The sequence below is a fragment of the Olea europaea genome, chromosome 4, assembly GCF_002742605.1.
Source record: "Olea europaea var. sylvestris chromosome 4, O_europaea_v1, whole genome shotgun sequence".
In the NCBI taxonomy this organism is placed as follows: domain Eukaryota; kingdom Viridiplantae; phylum Streptophyta; class Magnoliopsida; order Lamiales; family Oleaceae; genus Olea; species Olea europaea.
Window position 1 is genome coordinate 9,958,619 of NC_036240.1, and position 23,912 is coordinate 9,982,530.

A 23,912-nucleotide genomic window follows, 5' to 3' on the forward strand; every position below is an offset into this window, starting at 1 on the left:
GCATATTTTAGGATCTCTCACCTTCTTCTTTCGTGTGTTCATATCGTGGTAATTTATCTTTATTTCTTGGTACTGTGCTATGAATGTCTTTGAACTTTATGTATCTTAGTTCTTTAAAAATAAAGAGCATTTCTTGGCTAAGTGTGTCTATGTGCATGGTTGGTACAAAATCTCTTACATTTATTTTTATTTGGACAAGTAAAAAATAAAATTCATTTTCGATTGTGATTTTTGTATGTTGAATGTTTAAATTTGAAGGTGCTTTCCGTTATTTTAAAAAAAAAAAAATTTACATCCATGATCATGTTTACTTTTTAGATAGATTGACGTTTTAATTATAGCGAAGTAGTTTTCCTGTTTTTTCTTTACAGGAACTAGCTATTAGATAGAAACTAAAGTCATATAATCTATTTGCATTAGAAGGAGGTATTACAAAGTTATATATTCCTATATTTAATCAGTCGTAATCAATATTTTTATGTTCCACATTTTACGAGGGGTTCAAAAGCTAAATAGTAGCATGGTTATAAATATTTGTGAGTTTGATTTATTGGAATTTCCATTTTCAATTCTATTATTTACTGAAACATTTGCTACTTTTGTGTTCTATTTTAGAATGGACTTCAAACGAATAATTTAATCGACCTTAATTATGGGTCAATACTAGCCTGGCCCCACAAAATTCGTTAAGTTTTTTTCTTTTTTACTCATTCATTTCTTTTTGTTAGAATTGAGTTACAATCCTATGATGCTCATCTGTGTTTGTATGTTTACTGAAGTTGAGGTTTTCTCTGTGAGGAAGTTCAATAGATGAAAATAATAGTTACTACACAACTTGCATGAAAGCAAATGTATTTTCTTTAATTGATACTCTTACTAATATTATGCAGGTAAGTGAAGTGAGATCTAATCTTAATGAGATTGGGTATGACATTAATTTAATCCATGAGATAGTATCCAACTTGGTAAGCTACCATAGCATGATTGTTTAGATGTGTTGTAATTTTCTTTTGGCTGCATTTTTATCTCACAATAATTCCTCCTAAATATCTTTATGAATGTAGAAAGCATTTTATGATTACAATAGACCATCTACTGGATGCACAACTTGCGTTGTAATTGCCCCAAATGATCAACTTGTTGCAAGTGCTTGAGACACCGTTGTGTTCTCTCTTAGAGAGTCTTATACTTTCCAAGGGGTAATATTAACTTTCATTGTTTAGGAATACTCTTGGTTATTTCTTCCAGAATGGTCTCAATACCCATAATTTTGTGCGGCATGAAATTGGTGATTTACTCATAAACCTATTTAGATGTAAGGGAGAGAATGCGGCTTTGATTAGGTGTCATGAATTTATTGTTAATTATTTAAGTCCACAAGTGACCACGAGATGCTATCACATAGAAGGTTTTATTGCTGTGTGTTTCTCTTTTGAACCTTTTGTTCAGATGTTTAAATGAGATATTCGTTACATTGGCTCTTCTATATGTGTTGGACTAGATGTTTTGTTTATTTATGTTTAAATTTTGTTGATAATGATCTCTTTTATGGTGGGTTCTTTCATAATTATTCAAGTTTACGTTTTCCTCCTTTGCCATTTTTCCTATTTCCTATTTTCTTTGTTTCCTTTACCATTTTTCTGTGAACAAATTTTCCTATTAAAACATAACGATGAAAGGTAACCATTTTTCACTTTGGCCTTCAAAAGTGGACTTTTTAAAAACCTTCATCTGAAGAAACATGTTAATTAATTTTTAATTATGTGACTCTACCTTCCTGGAAGTCTAAAGAGCTGAGGTTAAGCTATCCCTATTTCTTCGCATGTTGATGAGAAAATTTCAAACTTATTAGATAGTAGTGCAATGAAATCTTTGAGCTTGGTTTTGTTCATTAAGTAGACGAAAACTTTGATAGTTTTTTCAATTTTTGGATTTTTTGGTATTATGGATGCCTCAAAGAATCGTGATTGATTGTATGTTATTGTTCCTCATTTCATTCTAATTTGTTTGCTTGATGATTGATTAGCTTAGCATTCCCTATACCTATTCATATTTCTCTCACTCAATGTAAAGATTATGTGCTTCAGTTGTATTTAACTACCGGAGAATGTGATCAACTTCATCTTACTTTTGGCAAGTCAATTTATGTCATCAAATGGGTTGAGTTTGTTAACATTATGTAAAAATAGTTGCAAAATTTATGGAATCTAAATGTTCACATCTTGTGTCTAATACAATGATTTTAAAGTACTAATTTAATACATGGTTCAAATACAAGGTAGATTGGTATCATTAATAATATTAAAACACATCATTCAATGTACATAATCAGATGTTTACATACTCTAAAATAGACTATCATTTTAACGATATCACTTAGGAAAAAAATATAACGGTAATCGTGCAACGCACAATGCAACACTAGTAGGGCTCGGCTCGGGCTCGGGCTCGTGAAAGATGAGCCGAGCTCGAGCTCGGCAAGTTGCTTGGGGGCTAGCTCGTTAGCTCATGAGCCACGAGCTCTTCGGCCGAGCTCGTGAGCTCATGAGCTACGAGATCGCGGGCCAAGTCGCTCGTGAGCTCGTGATTTTTAAAATTTTTTCTTTTGTAAATTTGCACATTTTGGACCTTTTTTTTTAAAAAAAAAATTCATATTTTTGAGCTTGTGGGCTCAACAAGCCAAGCAGGATCAGCTCGGGCTCATCATTTGACGAGTCCGAGCCACCCATGAGCAGGGTTTTGATGAGTTGAGCGGCCTTAAAAGGGTAAAATGGACCATTCATTATTGTTAGCTAAAATTTTTAATAATAAAATTAAAATAAGATGAAAACTAAATTTTTTCTATTTTCTAATTATACATTCATTGTTATATAACCTTTTTTTCCCTTAAAAATGAGGCTTAAACTAAAAATGAGGCTTAAACACAAGAATTTTATTTATAGATAATTTTACTATAAAGCATCAATTGGTTGAACTTTTTTAGAGTATTTTCAAGATGCTCTTTATTTAAAATAGTCACCACTTAAATTTATGCTCCAAGAGACTCTTTAAATTAATATTTTAATATAAAGAGACTATAATTAAATGCATTCAAAGTGTTTTAATTTTCAATGTAGAAAAATAATAAAATAATATAAAAAAGCTAGTTAAAATAAAAGATAGAAAAAATAATAAATATTTCTTTGAAAGTAGTAGAATTAAGCGTTAAATATAAAAAGCTTGTTGGACTATTTCAAAATTTTAAGGGTGCGTTTGGTTTGAGTTTTTATTTTCTATTTTTTGTTTTGAATTTATTTCCTATTTTTTGTGTTGATGGATTATTTTAAAATTATAGAAAACGCGTTTGATTTGTTATTCTAAAAAACTATTTATCAAAACAAAAAATTAGAAAGTGCGTTTGGTTTAAAAGTTTTAGAATAGTTTTATATCCTTTTTTTTAATTTATTTGATTATTTGGTAAAATATATCAATTTTATGCTAATATGTGATCAAAAAATTAAATTTAAAGTTTGTAAAAAAAAAAAAAAGGAGTCATTATAAGTAATTAAGTATATCTTCAGCAATCGCACCAAAATTATCCGTAGATGATAAATTATCCGTATTTGTATTTTAAAATAACTCATTTTGAAAATGACATACCAAACATCTTTTGAGCATTTTAGAAAACTGAAAATGATCTCAAAATGTCAAATTAAATGCACTCTGACTCTCTAAATTTATAGACACTCTTCAAATAATAGAATATGTCATTTAAAAATAGATAATATTTTGAAGATGCCTTTAGTAATAAATGAAAATTAAGTTGACTTTTTCACGAAATTCTTTGCATAAACGAGACTAACGTCTAACCAAACGATCCTTTGATTTAACTTATGATTTCATCATACTTCACGACCAAGTAAACTGTGGACTGGCGATGAAGAACATTATTCTAATTGATAAATAACATAGTGCATGATCTGTTGTAGCCTTTTACAGCCATTACTTTTGTAGTCCTCGAAAGCATTCGTGGAAGAAGGTTACAGGTTAAAATTTCAATGTGGGGAAAAGCAAGAGTCACAAATGGAAGACCATAAGTTCACAAGTCAAGAAGCAGAGTCGAATTAATGTGTGTTTAAGCCACTTTTTTTAAAAAAAATGTATTTTGAAATAGTAGATTGATGAAAAATGTGCAGTTATAAAAAAGAAAATATATATATATTTTTTTGATTTATATATAATATTATTTTAATAAAAAAAGGTGATTAAAAGGAGGGAGAAAAAATGTACTCCCAGGAAAATGAGAATCAAATACCCAAGTGTTCACATGATGTGAACGATCATCTTTTCCTTTCGAGTGTGCTTTATACGGAAAATTCTTTTTGATAATCTTTTACTTCATTATGAAGGAATCCCATATATCTGCGTATATATTCTCTGTATCACTTCACCATGCCATGAAGTTTCATGCTTGCAATAGTTTTGCACTTAGAGGGTTTTTGTAATTTTCAGTGATGAACGATCATCTTTTCCTTTCGAGTGTGCTTTATACGGAAAATTCTTTTTGATAATCTTTTACTTCATTACGAAGGAATCCCATTTATCTGCGTATATATTCTCTGTATCACTTCACCATGCCATGAAGTTTCATGCTTGCAATAGTTTTGCACTTAGAGGGTTTTTGTAATTTTCTGTGTTGATAGCTAAAATACGCAAAAGAGAGTGAAAGTGACAATGGAAGAGCGTTCTTCAAGCACGAAAAGAGCTCGGCCTACGGATGAGTTTATTCAATTGGTGTTTTCGTGGTCTCTTGAAGACATTTTTAATGAGGATCTGTACAGAAACCAGGTTCGTTCTTTGTTACTCTTTTGGATTCTGGTGGTAAGTTTTCAGCAGAGTATTTAACATTTTTTGCAGGTCTTAGTTTGATCATTGATGAATAACTGTAGCTTAATATTTCAGCAGAGTATTTAACATTTTTGTGCTTAAACTCGTAATTATTCTGAATTTACTTTTGGATTGCATGGTGCTTAAATTTGCATGTAATTAGAGGGGCTTTTACGCAATTGAGAGATTCGGTAGAGAAGTTCATAAATTTGGGTCATCTCAATGAGATGATCTTAGAGCATGTTCGCTTATGCCTAAAATGTTAAAGCGAACTTGCATTATTAAAATAGCAATTTTTGTACTAAAACTTCGGTTTTTTTTTTTTTTTTTTTTGTGGGGGTTAAAAAATTCCAGAGTTACATCAATCTGTGGATCTATATCTTGGTTCATATGTCTACCCCTTACTGGAAGAAACTCGTGCAGAACTTGCATCAGCCATGGACGGTATTTATAATGCTCCTTTTGCGGAGGTGATAGCTCTTCACGTGGCAAAACCTTACGACACACACACTTTGCTGTATGATGTAAAAGTTGAAAAATGGAAAAACAGATTAGGCCATGGTGATAGGGAGCCATATAGAACCTTGCCTGGAGATGTAGTTTTGCTTTTAAATGGGAAACCTGAATCGGTTGCTGACTTACAACAATTTGGATGGACGTGGACTTTTGCGTCGGTGACTAATATTGCGGAGGTTGAGAATGATGATACTTACCCATCCACTTATTTCAAAGTAAAAGCAAAGAGACGCATTGAAGTTGAAGATGGACAGCACAAATCACTTTATGTGGTTTTCTTGGCAAACATAACGACAAATCGAAGAATTTGGAATGCATTGTGCATGCGTCAAAACCTAAATATCATTCAAACAGTATTGTCCAAGAATGATCGGGTAAGTTACAATTCTAATTTAAATGTTGATTCAAGCTATGGAGGAAGTATATACTTAGAACTTCTGCTTGGATTTCTGAGGATAGAACCAACTTTCTCTTTATCAGTTATCATTGTTACAATTTTTCATAATCTCCTTGTACTTTTTGTTGCCTTTCATATGTTTGTCGCTCATGGCATGTATCGACCAGAGATGTAGGTTATATGATTAAAACCTAGGAACATTTTTTGCTTGTATTGCAAGAAGTGGTGCAGAATCTGTGTGATTGATAAATTTGTATTAACTTTTCTTAATAAGGCTGTAAGAGTATATACTTAGAACTTCTGCTTGGATTTCTGAGGATAGAACCACCTTTCTCTTTATCAGTTATCATTGTTACGATTTTTCATATTCTCCTCGTACTTTTTGTTGCCTTTCATATGTTTGTCGCTCATGGCATGTATCGACCAGAGATGTAGGTTATATGATTAAAACCTAGGAACATTTTTTGCTTGTATTGCAAGAAGTGGTGCAGAATCTGTGTGATTGATAAATTTGTATTAACTTTTCTTAATAAGGCTGTAATCCTTGTATATATCCTCCTGTATTGATTAATAAAATATACAGAAATCAAATTTGTCCATATTGCATTGGGCTTGCTGTGCCACGTTTAAAAAAATTGTGCCTGTGTCAAGCCTTTAATAAAAACTGATTTTGGCCTGCACATGAAGGGGCATGTTAAAGGCTAACTATAAATACATATATGTGTCTCCTTTCTAGAGCCTTGAATTTTTGGATGTGGTGGTCCAACAAAAAGGTTATGTAAATATTTCCCTTTGTAGCATGTCTTTTGCTAGTTTTTGATTTCATGTGATATGTGTTGAGTGAAGTAACATACGTTGTACACATGCTGATTATTTTGCTCTTATTCACAAAGCCAGTTGAAGCTAATTGTCTATTTTGAATACTGCATATTGCTAATAACAGTGTTTATAATCAACATGTGTATTTTTTTCAAAATAGGACGACGAAGTTTGTGAACTTTGTTCTTCTCAAGATGATACAGAGTCAGACATAAAAATCAGACCAACTGCATCGTTGAAGCTGAATAAATCACAAAATGAGGCAATAGTGGCTTCTATTCTGAGAATGCAATGTGAGCACAAGTCTTCGGTCAAACTCATATGGGGTCCTCCTGGGACTGGGAAGACTAGGACTTTAAGTTTTATGCTATTTACTCTCTTGAAAATGAATGTCAGAACCCTTGTTTGTGCTCCAACAAATGTTTCAATCACAGATCTGGCTTCTCGAGTGATCAAACTAATGAGGGAATCTTTTGAAGTTGAACCTGAGAAGAGCTTTAGAACTTGTCCTTTGGGTGACATTCTCATCTTTGGGAATAAGGATCGTCTGAAATGTGGCTCAGACATTGAGGAAATTTTTCTTGATTATCGTGTTGATAGGCTTGTCGAGTGCTTTGCATCTCTAACTGGTTGGAAGCACCGTATATCTTCCATGATTTGTTTTCTTGAGGATTGTGTTTCTGAACACCAAATCTATGTGGAAAATGAATTGATAAAAGCTAAACAAAGTCAAGAGGATGAACTTCAAAAATCAAAAGAAAGTCGAGAGAATGAAGTTCAAAAATCCGAACCAGCAAAGAAACTCCAAATCTATGTGGAAAATGAATTGATAAAAGCTAAACAAAGTCAAGAGGATGAACTTCAAAAATCAAAAGAAAGTCGAGAGAATGAAGTTCAAAAATCCGAACCAGTAGCTTTGCTGGAGTTTGCTAGAGACAGGTTAAGTCATATAGCTGTGCCTCTGAGATCATGTTTGTTGAAATTCTTTACTCATTTAGCTAGAAGTTTTGTTGGTGATCAAATTTTTCAATACATGGCACAACTCGTTTCTTTGCTGGACTCTTTGGAAACATTATTTTTTCAAGTCAAATTGACATCTGAAGAATTGGAGAATATCTTTTCACACCAGGGAACAGTTGATTCTTCCCAATCATCTGTTCACGCATCACAGTTACTATATACTAAAACCCAGTGCCTCTCTATTCTAAAGTCTCTCCAGTGTTCCTTAGCAAAACTTGACTTCCCAAGTGTGATGGATAAAACCTCTATAATGGAATTCTGTTTCAAAAATGCTTCCTTAATATTTTGCACTGCTTCTTCTTCATATAAGCTACACTCAGTGGATATTGAACCGGTCAAATTGTTGGTTATCGATGAAGCTGCTCAATTAAAGGAGTGTGAATCAATTATACCTCTTCAGCTCCTAGGCTTGAGGCATGCTGTTCTAGTTGGAGACGAATGGCAATTACCAGCGACTGTTATCAGCAAGGTAAGCATAATGGTACATCTAAGGGTCTGAAACTTGAATAGAGCCTGATGATTTCTTTTTGTATTAATGATATATTTATTCATAGTTGTCTGATGAAGCTGGCTTCGGAAGAAGCTTATTTGGAAGACTGAGTTCATTGGGTCATTCTAAGCATCTCCTTGATATGCAATATAGAATGCACCCATCAATTAGCCACTTCCCAAATTCAAATTTCTATCAGAAGAAGATCATAAATGCGCCCAATGTGAAAGATAAAAGCTATGAACGTAGCTATCTTCCTGGGAGGATGTTTGGTGCTTATTCATTCATAAACATTCTAGAAGGAAAAGAAGAAATGGATGATTTTAGTCATAGCCGAAGAAATATGGTTGAGGTAGCTGTAACTGTAAAGATAGTGAAAAAACTCTACAAAGGTAATGGTCTCTTTCTCCTTTTCATGTCCGTCGACATTCTTCCCATTTCTATACTTGTATACCTGTTTCACACGATGAACATGCTTAATAATTACTACTGAAAACTGGCATATTGAAACTTCATGCTTAGTATATTGAAAAATGACACATGACTAGAATGTTTTGTTGTGCAAGGTCTTTATAGCATCTCCTTTATGTTAAAATAATTGTCATATGTTCTTCGCAAATGATGTACATAAATTTTCTGAAGAGAACATGGGAATCCCTTTTTGTGGATGAGACACTCTGGTGGAAAGCTAAGGATTATGTTAGAACATGAGTTACTGCTTATTTTTATTAGCAATTTGGTGAATCTCTTAAATGTTTAATGTGTTGATGGTGAAGAGGTTGAGGTTGATACTTTTGTGCTTACAAGTGCCCTATATTAACAATTATTTTCTTTTACGTATGCTATGAACAGAATGGAGTGTTTCACAAGAGAAACTTAGCGTTGGTGTAATATCGCCCTATGCTGCTCAAGTTTTGGCAATTCAAGAAAAACTAAAGGCTGAAAACCATGAGGGGTTTACAGTTACAGTCAAGTCCATTGATGGATTTCAAGGTGGAGAAAAAGACATAATAATTATATCTACTGTCAGATCTAATAATGGTGGGTCCATTGGTTTCTTGGCAAGCCCTCAGAGAACTAATGTTTCTTTGACAAGAGCTCGGTATTGGCTCCCACGATCATTCTTTTATTTTATTGTAAATTTTTCCTTTGAAGATTATGATGCTTACAGGCTTTATACTTTCTAGACATTGTCTCTGGATCCTAGGGAATGAAAGAACACTGCAAAATAGTGATTCAATTTGGCATGCATTAGTGCATGATGCCAAGGATCGTCAATGCTTTTTTAATGCAGATGAAGATAGCGACTTGGCCAAAACAATTGTAGATGTTAAGAAAGATCTAGATCAACTTGACGACCTACTCAATGGAGAGAGTATACTGTTCAAAAGTGCAAGATGGAAGGTATCTGTTTTCCTGTTTATTGCTGTTATTTATCATTGAGATTATGCTGCTATAGAAACTCATATCTATAATACATGCCTTAAGGATCTTATTTTGACGATAAATCATCTGCCAAATCTTGGTTTCTTTGTCTTACTCGTGCACTTTGCTAAATAGAAAAAAGGTTTGTCACATTTTATAGTAAAGTTGACCTGTACTAAAATGATCTAAAATTTCTTTTGTAACCATGTAATTCTTTGCCCCTTTGTTATCTTGATGCGGAACACCATAGTTAATCCAAATTTCTCTTTTCATTGCCTATCTACTATCTTATGGGTACACACTTTTTTCGTGAATTCATTTTCATATATGTAACTTAGTCAAACTTACTCAAATCATTTTTCATCCCATTTTTTGCCTGATGTTCGTTCCATTATAATTTTAACAAACTCCTCCTGTCCCTTTGTGGGGGGTTTGGCATGATCCGATACCTATCCATCAACAAAGGCAGATTATATGTGGGATGGGGACTTGAAGCCTTTACCTCAAAATGTACAGGGATGAGAGAGAAAACTGAGCAGAGAGAACATCTTTAAAGCATCTAGAGGAAGTACTGCCTCCTTCACTAGAAGGAAACCAAATGAATCATTGTATTTAATTGGATTATAATATATGCTATTTTCGTAGATGTTTCTTCCTTCCCAAACGCCTTTATCCATTGATTACTGTTTTTTTTTTTTTGACATTCTTTCGTCTCACAAACAGGTTTTATTCAGTGACAACTTCAAAAATTCATTTCATAAATTGATATCCACCTGTGTGAAAAAGTCAGTAATGAATCTTTTACTGAAGATTGCTAGTGGATGGCGACCGAAGAGAAGAAGTATGGACTTGATGTGTGAGAGGTCCTTGCAAATTGTGAAACAATTTAAGGTTGAAGGTTACTATATTGTTTGCACAATTGATATAATGAAAGAATTGAACTACATGCAAGTTTTGAAGGTCTGGGACATATTACCTTTAGAAATGGTCCAGAAATTGTTGAGGCGTCTTGATAGCATATTTGCTATGTATACAGTTGATTTTATCAACCGCTGTAAGGAGAAATGTATAGAGGGGTAAGTCCTTTTCATCGGTGCTGTGGTGAATTCCATTTATCCACATATTATGATAGTACGTACTTTTCTTATACCATGGTTCTGAAATGAATAATCTTTTCGTCATTTTTGTTTTAATCTAGGAATTTGGAAGTTCCAAAGATCTGGCCAATGTCCCATGATATAGTCCGGTATAAGAATATCATCAACAACAACATATTAGATGGTGATTCAAGTGGTTGCATTGTAGAATGCAGAAGTTATGTTGAAAATTCCAAAGTGAATGAGAGTTTGTTGTTGATGAAATTTTACCCTTTATCAACCGGTGTTGTGCACCATTTGCTATCTGACCAAGACTGCAGAGAACTTGATCTCCCATTTGAGGTTACAGATGAGGAGCGTGAAATAATTTTATTTCCTAGAAGCAGCTTTGTATTAGGTCGATCGGGGACTGGGAAAACAACTATTTTGACTATGAAGCTTTACCGGAAGATAGAGCAGCACCGCCTTGCTTTAAATGGTATCAGTTCGGCTGAGAGTTGTTTGTCCATGAACAATAGAGCTGATGAAGGTACATGTATGAGTGAATATAAGGACAATGTCTTGCACCAGCTTTTCGTCACTGTCAGTCCAAAGCTCTGTTATGCAATCAAACAACATGTGTCTCGGCTGAAAAGGTGAGCGTCAGTAGCCAACTGTTTTATATTTTACTTCACTTCCTTGAAGGAACCACTCAATTCATGGCAAACACAAAATGAATATATCAGCCATTTGTAATGTGATGTGTTACTAAAACGTCTTTTTGTTCTGTTTTCCACTATCACTCTTATCATTGTTTTGGTGTGCTTATTTTCAACTCAAAATTAACAATTAATTTAACTTTACATTTCATGGGACCCACAACTTTTCAACTGTACATTTCATCAACTTTTTTATTGAAAGTAGGTTCCATGGATTTGATCTTATTTAATTTTGCTTTTGCTCATCGTATGCAAGTTTAAACACTTTCTTGCATATAAAATTAATTCATTCTTCTACCTCGGTACAAAATATTTTCACTCTGTTGAGCCAATTGTCTTTGGTGTTCTGATTCATGGTAAGACCCTTTAGATTGATAGGAAACCTTGTGAGTCGGACCATGGTTCTCAGAGTCGAAAACACACAAATTGATCTTTGGGATATTGTGAAACCAGTGGTTGTCATTGTAAGATAATGTAATAAGCTCATGATCGTTAAGGTAAAAAATAAATTAGAAAGGACTTCTGAATTTCATTATAGGTGCTAGTTACTCCTTTCATTTCATGTAAGCTTTAGAATACTTGGAAGACAAATATATCATACTAGCAATATTTTGATGGTGATTGATCTTGGTAAAATAGTCTCAGCCCATTTTTTCAGGTTATGAAAAACATTATTTATTGGTACATTGATTTCAGTTCAGTTTCAAATAACTTAAAAGTTGACACTTTTTCTTCTTTATCTTTTCTCGTAGTGAGCTACTCTTCTTCAATTAAGGAAGATTTATATGTCTGGCAATAGCATTTCTATAGATTTTTTGTAAAATCAAGTAGGGACTTGATTTTATTATACTCAACATCGTTCTTTCTGACATTTCTAATATTCACAGCTTTGCTGGTGGTGGACAATTCCATAGAGACGACAGTTCTATTGATGTGGATGGAATTGATCAAATGGTACAATTTCAGGACATTCCGGATTCATTTGTTGGAATTAAACCAGAAAAGTATCCTCTTGTTATTACACTTCAAAAGTTCTTATTGATGCTTGATGGTTCTCTGGGTAATTCATACTTTGAGAGGTTTCCAGATCTGAAGGATTTTTCTCAAGATAAAAGAAGTTTGAAATCTGTGGCATTGCAATCTTTCATGAGGAAGAAGGAGGTTGATTATGACCATTTCAAATCCTTTTATTGGCCACATTTCAATTCAAAGCTGACAAAGAATCTTGAACCTTCAAGAGTATATACTGAGATAATGTCTCATATAAAAGGAGGCTTACAAGTGGGCGAGGCATGTGAAATTAAGCTAAATAGGGAAGACTATGTTTCATTGTCTGATAAGAGGGTGTCCAATTTTTGTGCTCAGGAGAGGAAGGCCATCTATGATATTTTTAAGGACTATGAGAAAATGAAGATGGAGCTTGGTGAATTTGATATTGCTGATTTAGTGATCGACCTTCATCATCGGCTAAATAATTCAAATTTACCGGGTGGAAAAATGGACTTTGTATATGTTGACGAAGTTCAAGACCTTACTATGAGACAAATTGCTTTGTTTAAATATGTTTGCAAAAATGTTGATGAAGGCTTTGTATTTTCAGGCGATACAGCACAGACTATTGCAAGAGGAGTTGACTTTAGGTTTGAAGATGTACGTTGTTTATTCTACAAGGAGTTTTTAATGAAAACAAAAAAAATTGAATGTGGAGGTAGAAGGGAGAAAGGACATTTATCAGATATGTTTAACTTGTGCCAAAATTTCCGTACTCATTCTGGTGTGCTCAGATTAGCACAGAGCGTAATTGATCTTCTTTGCCATTTTTTCCCTCATACTATTGATGTATTACCACCAGAGACTAGCTTTGTTTATGGCGAACCTCCAGTTGTGATGGAGCCAGGTAGCAATGAGAATGCAATTATCACTATTTTTGGATGTAGTGGAAATGTAGGAAAAATGGTAGGTTTTGGCGCTGAGCAGGTCATATTAGTGCGTGATGACTCTGCGAGAAAGGAAATATCTAACTGGATTGGACATCAAGCTCTTATTTTGACGATAGTAGAGTGCAAGGGTCTCGAATTTCAGGTGAGTAATTTGTGCTTCGGTCATTTTCTCTCTTTCAAAATTACTTTCGAAAGCATTGCATTATGTGAGGTACAATCTTATCCACCGTTTGAGCCACATTATTGTAAAAATGATAATGAAAAATATAGTCGTTATGGGTCCCACACAAGAGATAAAAAGTGAAATAAGGTGGTTTAATGTGATGGTTAACAGTTATATCTTTCATTTTAATGAGGAAATAATGGGGCTCAAACAGGCCTTTAATACATTATTAGATGCAGAAATTACATAAGTGATATATGTTATGTCAACACATTATTGCTGTTTACTCTCACTAATGCTGCACATTGGCTTTAGGATGTGTTACTATTCAACTTCTTTGGCTCTTCACCCCTGAGGAGTCAGTGGAGAGTAATCTACGAGTTCTTGAAAGAAAAAGACTTGTTTGATTCTAGTTTTCCCAAGTCCTTTCCAAGTTTTAGCCAATTAAGACACAATATCTTGTGTTCTGAACTAAAACAATTATATGTGGCCATTACTCGAACAAAGCAAAGATTATGGATTTGTGAAAATGCTGAAGAGCTTTCAAAGCCAATGCTTGATTATTGGAAGAGACTTGGCCTTGTGAATGTGAGGAAAGTTGATGATTCACTAGCACAGGCAATGCAAAGAGCAAGCAGTCCAGAGGAATGGAAATCACAAGGAATTAAGGTTATGGTGCTTTTCTACACGTTTTTTTTTCCTTTCACCTATTTCGTTAATTTGTTACCCATCTTTGGTATTCCGTTTGATGCTTGGTCATTGTGTTGAAAAATTGGTCTTGTGTCCTGCCAGCTCTTTTGGGAAAAAAATTATGAGATGGCCATCATGTGCTTTGAAAGAGCTGGAGAACCAACATGGGAAAAACGAGCTAAAGCTGCTGGCCTTAGGGCATCTGCTGATCATATGCGTGGTTCAAATCCCAAAGAGGCCCGTATAATGCTTAGAGAGGCTGCTGAATTATTTTATTCTGCTGGCAAAAGAGATTCAGCAGCTGAATGTTTTTTCGACTTGGAGGAATATGAAAGAGCAGGTGCATTATAGTTTGTTGCACAAACACACACTGCAAATAGTCTTTCTAATGCATTGCATATATCCTAATTATTTTTTAAGTATATTTTAATGAAGTCTGCATTTTTCCCTTCGTTTAACTTTCATAGTCTCCTGAATGTAATTTTTTTTTTCAATGATCCATCAATTTTGAAATTCCCATTCTGCGAGGTGCCAAATTGTTTCTTGGTATATTCTACGGTTTGTGAAGGAAGATGCAACCTAAATATCATAAATATGAGCAACATTTATGTGATGCTTTATTAATATATGACAACAAATTGATTCACAAGAAAATCCTATTCAGGAGTTGACTTATTTGTAGTTCCATCCATCACTTGTGTTTCTATATTTGCTTTCCCTTTCTTTTCCTTTTCTTCTTTCCCGTTCTGCTCTATGTAAACCACCCGCCTCCGCAGAGAGGGTGGAAGAAGGCAGCGGTACTGGGTTTTCCCTTCTTTTTGTTTTTCTTCTTTCTTTCCCTTTTCTTCTTTTTTCCTTCTTTCCTTCTTTTTATTGATGTTTTAGGGTTTTCTTTGTATAAAATGAAAATGGATTTCATATAGTGCTATAGTGTTCAACTAAGTCTAAATTGCAATCAAGTCGCTTATTTTCTATTTTATGTAACATTTAGTAATTAACTTTCCATAATTAAAAATTAAAATCCCAAGTTCTATTTTATTTGTACTAATTTCTTTTTCACTATTTATTTTATTCTTTATGAAGAATTGATTTTGGTATATTTAAAATGACATCTTAAGTTAAGAAAAAAAATTAAGTTTTAAAGACGTATCCATGTAGCTGTATCCAAGATTTGGACTATTTTTTATCCATGTCCTGGTATTCTATATTTTATGTTTTATATGAACACTTTTTTATGTTTGTCATTCTTGTATCTCATAGCCTTCCTTTTGATTCTATGTTTAGCTATTTTCATAGTCTTGAATAAATGGTTACTTTTTTTGTTTACAAACTACAATCTGCATAACTATTGTTGCAGGAAGGATTTATTTGGAAAAGAGTGGCGAATCAGAGCTAAGTAAAGCCGGTGAATGTTTTTCTCTAGCTGGATGCTATGAGCTTGCAGCAGATGTTTATGCAAAAGGAGACTTCTTCGTAGAATGCTTGTCAGCTTGCAATAAAGGGAAATGTTTCACGATTGGTTTGCAATATGTTGAGCATTGGAAACAACAAGCATCACTAACTGATGGTATGATGAATAAGTTTAAAGATTTGGACAAAATTGTGCAGGAATTTTTGGAGAGCTGTGCTCTGGATTGTCACAAGTTTAATGATAAAGCATCATTGATGAAATTTGTTAGAGCTTTCCACACAATGGAATCGAGACGAAAATTCTTGAAGTCTCATGACTGCCTTGAAGATCTTCTGGTTTTGGAGGAAGAGTCTGGAAACTTCATGCAAGCTGCAGAAATTGCACAAGTGATTGGAAATCTCCTACTTGAAGTTGATCTTCTGGGTAAGGCTGAGCATTTTAGAAATGCCACTTTCCTTACCCTAGCCTATGTGCTTTCTTGCTCTTTATGGGATTCTCGAGGTAAAGGTTGGCCCCTCAAGTCATTTCCTCAAAAGCAGGAACTCGTAAATAAAGCAATTTCATTTGCAGAGAAGGAATCTGGAAGTTTCTATGGATTTGTTTGTGCTGAAGTTGAAATTCTGTTACATGAGCAGGGTAATGTGTCTGAGTTGATACAGTGTTTCAGTGGTTCACAGAAGCACGGAAGTCTCACAGTTGAATTTCTTTCTGTTAGAAAACTTTTAGATGCCCATTTTCAAATACATCCGGCGAAGTATGAGTTGGAACATGAATTTCCTACCAACTTGAAAAAATATTCAGAAGAAAAAATTTTGCAAAACAAATTATCTCCCAGAACTCTTTTTTACCTTTGGAATTTATTCAAGGATAAAATTTTGGGAATCCTAGAATGTCTTGATTGTCTCGAGAGAGAAGACGTCAGCAAATGCAACCGTACTGTTGACTTCTGTTTGCATTATTTTGGCGTCCGGAGGCTGTCGAATAATCTGAATGTGACCTATCGCCTGCTGAACCCTTCTGCAGAATGGGTAAAAAATATTGACGGGAGGTTCTTACGGCGGCAAAGAGAGGTGGTGACCCTTGAAGCTCAACATTTTGTTTCCGCCTTTAGGACTTACTGGCTTGGAGAATTACAATCTGTTGGATTAGGAGTTCTTGAAGCCCTTTACAAATCTTATGTGGGGAAATCCTTTTCTAAATATTGTCAAGGCATCTGCCTGACCTTTATCTTTGATGTCGTGAAATTCTTCACCGAGTCCAAATTGCGTGACTTTAAGAGTGTTTCTATCAAAAAGTTTATTGATATATCAATCAATTACTTCGACATTGTTTTTCCTTTAGATTCTCAGGAATCCTTATCAGAATATATAATTTATCTGAGAGGAACTGAACAGTCTCAGAATTTACTCGAAGATGTTATCTCTCGACATATTGGCACAAAAGATGAACTGACCTATGGACAAATCGGGAAGGCTGTGATGATTTTGCTTGGGTCAGGCAAACACAAAATTGACCTTTGTGAGATGATGGCTAAAAAAATCCCCAAAAATTCGTCCTGGAAAGAATTCCTTAAGATTCTCAAGGGGAACAAGGAGTCGGAGTCAAATTCATTGATTCAGAAGTTCCACAATGCTTTGCAAGAAACTTACAATGCCAACTGGAGGGTACGGGGATATATAGCTCCTAATTGTTACTTGTATCTTATGGAGCGCCTTGTTATTTTGGCATCTCATAACCCCGTTTCCTTCTTCTCTACAAAATCATCATTTGTGGAGTGGTTAGTATATCAGCAATCTCGTGGCATCCCAAGTGCTAGTTTAGTCACTGACAAGCGACCCTATCCAAAAAATGTCTTTGATTTTGTTATTACAGTGGTCAAGCAGTTCCTTTTTTATGGTCAAGAAACAGCACAATGGATTAGGGATTCTAGTATTAGTTACAAGTACCATCCAGTGCTAGTGTTGAGGTTGTTTGTTATACTGTGCTTGCTGTGTCTTAACTCCCGAATGTATTCCAATGTACTTTTTGAGCTTCTAAGTCTATCTAACATCAGAGCCCAGCTTCCAAGAGAATTCTGTGAAGCTCTTCAAAAGAAAAGGAAGAATGATGATGTGAATTTATATGCAGTTGCTAGAGCATTCAAATCAATTGGGGATCCTGTTGTCATTGTCACCCGGGGAGAAAAAAATGATCTGAAATTTGTCTGTCCTGATGCCATTATTCTTGACATGAGCGTTTCCCGGAGCGAAAAAGACATCATGGAAGTTTTATTTCCGAGCAGCAGTAAAACTTCTCATGGACAAATCACTTCAGTTGAAGCAAATATGATTAAATCTAGCGGTGAACTTCCTGCTAGCATCAGCAATCATGGCAAGACTTCTATGTTGCCAAATTTGAATACAGAATTGGAAATGGATCGGAATTTGAGTACAGGGAATGGAAATGATGGACTGCAGATGAACTGGGGAGTTCTTCGGGAAATATATGATATATTGAAGTCTGGGGAAAATAGGAAAGATGGAAATCTGAAGATCCTTGCAATGGAAAAGAAGGTAATTTTATATTGGTTATCTTGTGGCAACTTCTGAACTTATTCCCGATTGTTAGAATAATTGTTATCTTTTTCTTCAGGTACAAGTGGACATCTTAGCCACTCAAATGATCCATTTCTCTGATAAGAAATCTCTTGCTGGTGAAGATAATAACATGCTGGGTGAAGCTGTCAACGCAATTGAGGAATTGAAGCAGCTTTCTTCTTTGATTACAAGGTTAGTCTTTGTGGGGCCTATTTGTTAACAATCTGGCAACTGAATGGCAGTAACCAGCCCAATCAAGTTTCAATAAGTAAAATTGAGGAATCATTTCTTGTGTTCTTGAGCTTTTGACTGCTGATAATCTTGAAAACTCTACTGAGTGTGTTATCTCACTTTCCTGATAATCGAATTGTAACCATGGCGTACTCTTTTAATATTACGATATAACTCTATGCTCTGAGTATCAAATATTGCCCCTTCTTTAGGAGTGCTTTGGCAATCTTGGAAATTTAGTCTTATTCCTGTTTTATCAAAAGGAAGTGAAGTGTGAAAAGTCTTATTCTTAAGACAAAAGCATGTTTTTAAGGTTATTGCATTTGGAGAATGTTATATTTTTATCTTTTACTTGAATGACGTGTTTTTTAAATAATCTCCAGTGACTTGGAAGAGAGAGAGACTTTGATGATTGGAGAACTTTTGAAAAGCTTGGAGTCGAGAAGGCCTAAACTCGACATATACCTTAGGCGGTCTGTTGTGCAGACTGATACAAAAGAAAAATATCAAAGTGTTGTATCTTGTGACGAGGAAATTTCTAACAGAAATAGTAGTGAAGATAGCACGGAAAATTTACCCGTCACTGTTGCTCCCGAAACACAAAGTAAGCCAGACCAGGTCAATGATTATGAAGGCAAGCAAGGAAAGGGAAAGGGCAAGAATAAGAAGGGAAAGAAATCGAAAGGTCGGAAAAAATAAGCTGGATGGAAGTCTTGTACATTGAGCACTTGCAAACTAGTGGAATTTGTGTAAATACTGCTGTTTTGAAACTGCTAAGATTATCATGGCCTTCATGCTCTACCAAATCCTTTAAGGAGAAAAATTACGGAGCTTTTGTTAGATAGAACTTAAATTAAATGCTATTTGTATTTCTCTTCAAGTTTAAGCAATTGCTATTTGAATCTATCTGCTAAAAGCTGAGGAAGTAGTAGTATAGAAAGTGAGATTATGGGCCAAAGTGCTTCGGACATAATTAGAACATATACAAGAAATCCTTTACAAGTGGAAAACTATTTTAAAGAGTAAATCTTGAAATTATGTTTCAAGAGATTCTTCTAATTAACGTCTTAAATTCAAATTAACTTTTAAAGTAGATGGTCAGTTTGACTATCCAAATTTGAGTAAAATTCCGCTCTTTAGATATATGTATTCAAATATTTTAATTTTCATTTCTGGCTAACTAATAGTATACAAGGAAGTAATATGATAATTTGGAAAGATGGTGGTGTGGGAGTAAAAGAGAAAGAAGAGGCGGTTGAAGTGTTTAAAAAATTTCTCATTAATTTGTATATGTTATCTAAATTGTAAAATATATTTTCTAACATAGAGTATCTTGAAGATGTTCTTAACTACGACCTGAAGAACGCATGTTGATTTGGGTGTAAGATGCTCTTATACATGTAAGGTCCTTTCACCACGTGAACTCCAAATCAACAGGTGGTTACTTCATTTCCCATTCATTTGTAGCAGCTCTTTGTCTTTTATTTTCAATCTTCCTTCTCATTTCCCTTACATTTATTGCATACTTTACTCCTATATCTAGGCATAATTTGGCGTCGGGCGTGTGACACTTTCTACCTCCTTGAGAAGATCTACGAAGTCAGAGGAGTAAACAAGCATTTCGTGCAGATACATTATTCAAGTTTAAGTCAGAGGAGTTTAAAAATCACATTGCAACTTCTATTGCTTTCCAGAAGACGTGACCTTTCGAGTAGTACGATGGCTTTCAAACCCTTCGGTAAGAAATGACCGTTGACCTCTGGTATAATAAGTCTATAAATAATATTATGACTAAACTTGTGTGTGTGACAAATTGGAAAGAGCTACGACTTATTGAAACCAAGAAAAAGTAGCAAAAAGAAATGCAGAAAATGAGATTTGATCGAAATAAGAGTTCGACTCTCGTCCTTAAAATAATAATGCTCATCACAAGGGCTAAAGATTTTCGACAATTGTCTATCAAGATACATCGTTCATGTCCCTCAATAGGAGTACTCCACCTAATTATGTAGGCTAGTGTTTTGAACTCTCTTATATGAAAATCGGATTCAAAATAATGCAAAATTTTTAAAGTGAATATGCAACAATATGATTGTACATGGATTAAGTGTATGATTGTATAACTAGAGGATCCTATATATAATAGTTGTAAAGTTGTGTGTCAAAAGATATAATTGTTGGAATCAGACATATCTCCTCTCTAGACACCTTTTGTCTATAGGATATGATTTTTCATTTAAAAACAGTCAAATATATTCTAGAATATTCCATCATATGTGACACCCGATTAATAAAATATATCGTTATGCTAATTCCCATTTTCTTGTTCTTTTTTTAACAATTTTCACAAATTAAATGTTGATTTTTAAACCTTCATTTATCCAAAATTGATTCAAGAAACTAAATTAATCTAGTTGTAAAGTAAAGTAGAACATGTTTAGCCTTCAAATGCCCATAATTGACTGAAGAGTCTTGCTTAATCAATTGGTCAAAACCTACATTTTAAACCAATTTCCAACCATCCTCCACATAAATGAAAATTAATGCAAAGATTATGCACACGCTAAAGGGAGTTCAAGAGGAAAGCTATTATATTGGGTTAGGTACCTAACTAGAGTCTTTTCCTCCCAAACTCACTAATCTGAGACTCAAGAAAGATCAATAGGAGAAAAAATTATTTGGAGGAAGCTATATTCAAATTTGCATGCATTTCTTCATCCTCGATATGCTTATTTAGATTTCTAATCAGGCCTTGGAGGTAAATGAGTCTTGTTAGTTGGTGATATGTGGTAGTTATTGATTGACTGACTTCTAACTGATTCTGTTATTTGCTCATGTTTTGTTCACCTACTAATCCTTATACATTTGTTAAGTATATTAGCTCGCATTATGCACTTAAGGTCGCATAAACCTTGGCTCTTCAGAGTGGTTGCTTAGATACACAAACTCATGAATATTTTATTGATAACACCAATAAGGGGTCACTCATAGTCGAGCACAGTTACACGCCATGGTCCAAGGAAAGTTCCCGAGCCACCTCATCCGGGTCAGTGCTTGCATGATACGGTGGCACATGTAGTACACGCTCATGGAAATCACGCACACGAGGCATATTCTGCAAAACTGGTCATGATTTTGGGTTCCTTTGACCTGTTTAGATATGTAGAAGATATCGTAACAAGTTTATATGAAAAGATTATACACTGAGTTAGTGTGAATATATTTCTCATGCAGTTTAAGCAAAAGGACATGATAGCTTCATATTACTTTGACAACGGATTGGAAAGTCAATACCAAGAGACAATTCTTCCAGAGTTATGCTATTTAACACCATTTGTGTTAAAACATTAATATAGGTGGTACTAGTGTGACACTAAATAAGAGGTAAGATTTAATGAATCACTTAATTCTACTTTTTATTGAGCTTGTCAATTAGCGTATCTAGAATGGTGACAGATAACATTATTCATTATTCGAAATTGACATTAGACCCTTAACAAGTCGGAAGGAATTCAAGGAAATTATCATAAACAACTGAGGGATAAAAGAGACATTAAAAATAAGTACACATTGCTTCATGAAAGTTTGTATTCTTTGGTTCAGTAGGTGCATCTACATGCATGCTTTTACATTTAATAACCATAGTATAGCATTTTCTTCCTCTCTTATAAATTTCATGTATTTGAACCAGATCGTTCCATCTCCAATTACATGGATTTAGAGCATGATACTTTTGTTCATGTTTTAGAATATTAAATTATTAAAACAATGATTATTAAGATGCAAATATCTAGTGATCACACATGCATTTAATAAACAAATTAAAACGTCTATGCTAGTATTAATTGTTGTCAATCATAGTATCAAACTTAATACAGAATCAAAAAATTTATTGCACCCAAAGTGACTTTGACTAGTACATGAATTCTATATAAAACAGAATATGCGCATAAACTAATATAGACCAGTATACAAAATTATACAAAAATTTTCACCTTAAGATTGCTGGTAAAATATGTGAAAGAATTATATTCTAATAAACTATCTTTATGCATACTGAAATAAAAAAGATGTAGAAAAAACAAAATGCAGAAAATGAGGTTTTTATTGAAATAAAAATCAACTTTGTCTTTAAGACGACAATGTCTCGCACATGTGCCAACTAACGTTCATCTTCCAAGATGCATGGACATGTTTCACAATAGGAGCATTCCAAACAACACTGATCAATGAACTGATTAGTGTTTTTAATGATTTTTTCTATGAAAATCGAATTCAAAATAAATGCCAAAGTTTTTTTGAAGCAAATGTGCAACAATGTGATAGTGTAGGGAAAAAGTGTATGATTCTACAGCTAGGGGATCCTATACATAATAGTTGGAGAGCTGTTTGTCAAAAAATACAACTTTCGAAAGAAGATGTCTCATTTCTAAATTATTTTTGTCTAAGAACATATGATTTTTCATCCAAAAAGACCGCATTCGGATCGACTTAGTCTGATTTCTTTGGTGTAAGGATGCGTTAGATTGGGTAATTATGATTAAAATACAAAATAATAATTGAAGGACAAATAAGGAATTATAAAATACTGGTAAGGTAATTATTGTCCTAAAATGATGTTTGTGTTGTAAGTAAAGTATTATTTGTGATGATTAGTGTATCCATATAATCTTAATTGTAACTTATAATATGGAGTTTTGGTTCTCAATAAATTAAACACATAAATTTATTGACTTTTTTCTTTAGTTTATAGCACGCTATCAACAGATAGATGGATGTTCATCCAACCAGATTGAAATGAATCTATTTGAGCCCATGAAAGCATGCTGCCAACTAGCATATTGATTTTGACTAGTAGATTGATGGATGAAGTTCTAGCCAATTAAGTCAGGAAAGCTTTTTTCTCTTTCTACAGTTGAAACTCTAACCAAGTTGAGTTGAGAAAAGTAATTTCTCTTTCATTCAAAAAAAGACATGAAAATTCAACCAATTGAACTTAAATAAACTCCTCTTTTCATTCAAAAAAAAAATGTCGACTTTTTCTTAAATTTGGATTGTATAACAGAGCGATAAAAATTATTTTGACAATCAATTGCTAGATGTATATTTGCTTGAATATAATTTATTAATATAAATATTGTATTATTATTCTGAAAGAAGCATCAATCTAAATCTATATTTCGAAAGAATATTAGGTCGTCGTTCTTGAAGAAGCGTGACAACACATCAAAACAATATTTTGAAGAAATATTGTGTTCAAACTTTCAAAAATATTTTGTTATCCTCGAAGAACTACAAATTTATCCATATCATAATATTTTATAAATATAATAATATTGATCTCGAAAGAGCATAAATATTTTACACTAATATTCTTGAAGAATCATAAATTTATAAACTTCAATAAGAATGTATATTGATCCTGAAAATATTATAATTTTAATAAAAAAATCTCCAAAAGAAGCAATGTTTATTTAATTTAATATTTCAGAAGAATATTGTTTTGATGATGTGGAATAAAAATAACCTATAAATCAATTGTATTGAATAATATTATGTTGGTCTTGAGTATT

General features: G+C 33.7%; 1 protein-coding gene and 1 long non-coding RNA gene across 2 annotated transcripts; both read left to right on the forward strand.

Annotated features, from left to right (window-relative positions):
• Window positions 1-5,210: 5,210 nt before the first annotated feature.
• LOC111393590 lies at window positions 5,211-19,243 on the forward strand. The gene is made up of 13 exons (XM_023019197.1): window positions 5,211-5,756; window positions 6,759-8,087; window positions 8,173-8,500; window positions 8,961-9,210; window positions 9,296-9,512; window positions 10,257-10,609; window positions 10,732-11,265; window positions 12,216-13,410; window positions 13,747-14,100; window positions 14,224-14,461; window positions 15,479-18,084; window positions 18,164-18,300; window positions 18,723-19,243. The coding sequence occupies exons 1-13, from the start codon at window positions 5,304-5,306 to the stop codon at window positions 19,036-19,038; spliced, it is 8,310 nt and encodes a 2,769-aa protein (XP_022874965.1). The 5' UTR covers window positions 5,211-5,303; the 3' UTR covers window positions 19,039-19,243.
• Window positions 19,244-19,676: 433 nt separating this feature from the next.
• Window positions 19,677-21,974, forward strand: LOC111393591. The gene is made up of 3 exons (XR_002702449.1): window positions 19,677-19,776; window positions 19,883-20,077; window positions 21,574-21,974. It is a non-coding gene; the product is annotated as an uncharacterized LOC111393591 (long non-coding RNA).
• The last annotated feature ends 1,938 nt before the right edge of the window (window positions 21,975-23,912 follow it).